The following is a 267-nucleotide window of genomic DNA, read 5'->3' as shown; positions in this document are numbered from 1 at the left end:
AAGGCCTCAGTGTCCAGCGCCCACTCCCTGGGTGTGGGTTCCAGGAGGCTCCCACTTCCTCAAACAGCCTTGGCGGCGAGTGCCGGGATCCAGCGCGTTACAGACACAGGCTGACAGGTGGCGACAGCCGAGACCGGCCGGCTCCCGGGAGACGGGAGTGTGAGATGTGCTCCTGCTCCACGTCATCAGACACCGTTAGGGAAAGGCTCCCGAGAAAGGCCGCCCAGAGCTCGGCGTGTCCGGCAGGAAGCCACGCACAGGCTGTGA

General features: G+C 65.5%; 1 protein-coding gene across 1 annotated transcript in view; it reads left to right on the top strand.

Annotated features, from left to right (window-relative positions):
• The window catches only part of LONP2 (lon peptidase 2, peroxisomal), a 41,171-nt gene that overhangs the window by 35,199 nt on the left and 5,705 nt on the right, over positions 1–267 (top strand). Inside the window, exon 13 of the mRNA XM_015564693.1 lies at positions 45–159. Coding sequence (XP_015420179.1) covers positions 45–159 — 115 coding nt within the window. The remainder of the gene's footprint in view (positions 1–44; positions 160–267) is intronic.

This window comes from Myotis davidii, unplaced genomic scaffold (genome assembly GCF_000327345.1).
Source record: "Myotis davidii unplaced genomic scaffold, ASM32734v1 scaffold181, whole genome shotgun sequence".
In the NCBI taxonomy this organism is placed as follows: Eukaryota; Metazoa; Chordata; class Mammalia; order Chiroptera; family Vespertilionidae; genus Myotis; species Myotis davidii.
The sequence above is the reverse complement of the archived record's forward strand: the minus strand, read 5'-3'. Positions and strand labels throughout refer to the sequence as shown.